Source organism: Lolium rigidum, chromosome 4, assembly GCF_022539505.1.
Source record: "Lolium rigidum isolate FL_2022 chromosome 4, APGP_CSIRO_Lrig_0.1, whole genome shotgun sequence".
Taxonomy (NCBI): domain Eukaryota; kingdom Viridiplantae; phylum Streptophyta; class Magnoliopsida; order Poales; family Poaceae; genus Lolium; species Lolium rigidum.
Genome location: NC_061511.1, coordinates 45,276,063 through 45,279,713, shown reverse-complemented (window position 1 = coordinate 45,279,713; position 3,651 = coordinate 45,276,063). Strand labels below are relative to the sequence as shown.

General features: G+C 61.8%; 1 protein-coding gene across 1 annotated transcript; it reads left to right on the top strand.

Moving 5' to 3' along the window:
* The first annotated feature begins 214 nt into the window (after positions 1-214).
* Positions 215-3,267, top strand: LOC124646975 (pollen-specific leucine-rich repeat extensin-like protein 4). The gene is made up of 3 exons (XM_047186996.1): positions 215-589; positions 691-2,204; positions 2,511-3,267. Exons 1-3 carry the CDS (start codon positions 215-217, stop codon positions 3,265-3,267), a joined length of 2,646 nt encoding a protein of 881 aa, XP_047042952.1.
* The last annotated feature ends 384 nt before the right edge of the window (positions 3,268-3,651 follow it).

Genomic DNA, 3,651 nt, shown 5'->3' with positions numbered 1-3,651 from the left:
CCGGCCGGGTTTGGCCCGACCTCTCCTGCAACCTCGGCCGCGGAACCCGCGTGGCCCTCCACGGCCACTGGCCATCCATGCCCGTCGACGCGAGGAACACGCCACCACGCCTGCATGCCATTCCTCCAGGAAGGTCGCCGCCCTCTATATCAGCTCCACGCAGGAGGCGGTGGCACCTCATCACACCGCCGGACGGAGCTAGCTCCCGTTAACCATGGACCACCACGGGCCGCCGCTGCTGCCCAATGGCCGCCGTCTGGCGGCCACGCTCCTGCTCCTCCTCCTGGCGGCCTGCTTCTCCTCCGCCCGTGCCGTCACCAGCGGCGAGGCCGCCTACATCGCCCACCGGCAGCTCCTCGCCATGAACGAGTCGGGCGCCGGCGATGAGGGCGAACTCCCCACGGACTTCGAGCCCGAGGACCGCCTGGGCGCCGACGCCAAGAGCTTGACATTCGCCAACGACCGCCTCCGCCGCGCGTACATCGCGCTCCAGGCCTGGCGCCGTGCCTTCTACTCCGACCCCAAGGGCTTCACCGCCAACTGGACCGGGACCGACGTGTGCTCCTACAACGGCGTCATCTGCACCCAGGCACGCGCGGTTTTGGATTTTGCAGTAAATTATTTCTGTTTTTGAATCATACTGAATTTTGATTAAAAAAAACACACACTGCCTGTATATGCGAAGCACAGGCCCTGGACGACCCTAAAGTCACCACCGTGGCCGGCATCGACCTCAACGGCGCCGACATCGCCGGGTACCTGCCCCCCGAGCTCGGCCTGCTCACGGACCTGGCCTTCTTCCACATCAACACCAACCGCTTCTGCGGGATCGTCCCCAAGAGCATGTCGCGCCTCACCATCCTCCACGAGTTCGACGTGAGCAACAACCGCTTCGTGGGCATCTTCCCCTACGTCTGCCTCGAGATGGTCTCCCTCAAGTACCTCGACATCCGCTTCAACGACTTCGAGGGCGACCTCCCGCCGGCGCTCTTCGACAAGGAGTACGACGCCATCTTCGTCAACAGCAACCGCTTCGTCGGCCCCATCCCGGAGACGCTCGGCAACTCCACCGCCTCCGTCGTCGTCTTCGCCAACAACAAGCTCGTGGGGTGCATCCCCAAGAGCATCGGCAAGATGGTGCACACGCTCGACGAGATCATCTTCCTCAACAACACCCTCGACGGATGCCTGCCGCTCGAGATCGGCCTGCTCAAGAACACCACCGTCGTCGACGTCAGCGGCAACGGCCTCGTCGGCTCCCTGCCCAAGGAGATCTCCGGATGCTCCAAGCTCGAGCAGCTCGACGTGTCCAAGAACGTCTTCACCGGCGTCGTGCACGAGGCCATCTGCGAGCTCCCCGCGCTCGTCAACTTCAGCTTCGCCCACAATTTCTTCAACTCCGAGTCCGGGCCGTGCATGCCCTCCGAGAAGGCCGAGGTGAACCTCGACGACGCCGGGAACTGTCTCGGCTCGCTCCGGCCTGCGCAGAAGACCTCGCTCCAGTGCGCGCCCGTGCTCGCGCGCCCCGTCGACTGCAGCAACCACCCATGCGCCGGCGGAGGCGGGAAGCCAGCGTCGCCGCCGTCCGAGACGCCCTTGACCCCGATTGTTGGGCCGGAGCTGCCGCCGCCGCCACCGCAGCCCAAGGAGTCCGCACCAACGCCAGCTCCTGAGCCGGCACCGCTGTCCCCGATTGTCGGACCGGACTTGCCCCCACCACCACCGGAAGGGTATGCTAGCGCTCCACCACCTCCAACATCCGGCCGGCTTCCGTTGTCCCCTGAGCGCCCGAAGGCACCACCGCCGAAGGAAGAACTACCACCCCCAGCACCGGCCAAGGTTTATCCTCCACCGGCAGCGCCAAAGGCCGAATCTCCACCGCCAGCTCCGGTCAGCTCTCCGCCACCCCCGGTGAAATCTCCTCCACCGCCTGCGCCGGTGAGCTCTCCACCTCCTCCGGTGAAGTCTCCACCACCACCCGCACCGGTCAGCTCTCCGCCACCACCGGTGAAGTCCCCGCCACCGCCCGCACCGGTCAGCTCCCCACCTCCTCCGGTCAAGTCCCCGCCACCACCTGCACCAGTCAGTTCTCCACCTCCTCCGGTCAAGTCTCCACCACCACCCGCACCAGTGAGCTCTCCACCTCCTCCGGTGAAATCTCCTCCACCTCCAGCACCGGTGAGCTCTCCACCTCCCCCCGTGAAGTCTCCTCCGCCACCTGCACCGGTGAGCTCCCCACCACCTCCAAAGAAGGTTCTACCACCGCCCGCTCCGGAGATAACTCCGCCAACACCCACTCCCAAGATCCTCCCACCACCCGCAGAGAAGGTTCTACCACCGCCGGTTCCGATCGTGAAATCGTCTCCACCTCCGGCTGAGAAGTATGAACCTCCTGTCGAAGCACTGCCTCCACCGGTGAAGTCGTCTCCACCAAAAGAACCTACCCCGGAGAAGCCCTTACCACCACCAACCCCGGTGGTTAAGGCATCACCGCCACCTGCTCCAGTGAGCTCGCCACCTCCCCCTGTGAAGTCTCCACCGCCACCGGCTCCAGTGAGCTCACCGCCTCCTCCGGTCAAGTCTCCACCACCCCCTGCACCAGTGAGCTCACCACCTCCTGTAGTGAAGTCTCTACCACCACCGGTGCCAGTTAGCTCGCCGCCTCCTCCGGTCAAGTCTCCACCACCACCAGCGCCAGTAAGCTCACCGCCACCAGTACCAGTGAAGCCACCACCGGCTCCAGTTAGCTCACCGCCTCCCCCGGTGAAATCTCCACCACCACCTGCTCCAGTTAGCTCGCCACCACCAGTACCAGTGAAGCCTCCCCCGGCCCCAGTGAGCTCACCACCACCCCCGGTGAAGTCTCCACCACCACCCGCTCCAGTTAGCTCACCACCACCTCCAGTCAAGTCTCCTCCACCTCCAGCACCAGTCAGCTCTCCACCACCGGCGCCAGTGTTATTGCCTCCTCCAGCAAAGACCCTACCACCACCAGCGAAAGAGGAGCCACAGGCACCTCCGGCAAAGACGCTACCACCACCAGCGAAAGAGGAGCCACAGGCACCTCCGGCAAAGACCCTACCACCACCAGCGAAAGAGGAGCCAAAGGCACCTCCGGCAAAGACCCTACCACCACCGGCGAAAGAGGAGCCACAGGCACCTCCAGCAGAATCAGTTCCAACCCCAGCCTTCGACAATTTCATCATGCCGCCAGTGGTGTCGGCCAAGTACGCATCACCCCCACCTCCTCAGTTCCAGGGGTATTAAGCATACGTACAAAGGAATCAGCTGAACATTGACGACGTAGACAATGAGGACGTGGGTGCAAACTAACTACGTGAGCCGGCCAAGTGTATGAAATAGGAATTACTACATGTGATCCTGCTCGCAGGATGCCTTCATCTTCTCCTTTTTTCCCTCTATGCTAAATGTAATTCTTTTTGTTAAACAAATCAGTGTATGAGATTGAAGAAACAAATCAACAATGTCGAGATGGTGTTTTCATTTACATAGTGTTCTTCTCTCTTTGATTTGGAAATCTAGGAAATTTGATCATTCGTTAATCGTCAAAGAAATTTGATCATTCGTTAATCCTCAAAGGACTGGTACATTGGATTGGACCCAATGGCTCTTAAGCTCGTTTGACTCATT

Coding starts and splice junctions, on each gene's coding strand:
- LOC124646975 (XM_047186996.1), top strand. CDS start 215: ATGGACCACCACGGGCCGCCGCTGCTGCCCAATGGCCGCCGTCTGGCG. Junction 590..690: donor ACGGCGTCATCTGCACCCAG/GCACGCGCGGTT, acceptor TGCGAAGCACAG/GCCCTGGACGACCCTAAAGT. Junction 2,205..2,510: donor TCTCCACCTCCCCCCGTGAA/GTCTCCTCCGCC, acceptor TGCTCCAGTGAG/CTCGCCACCTCCCCCTGTGA.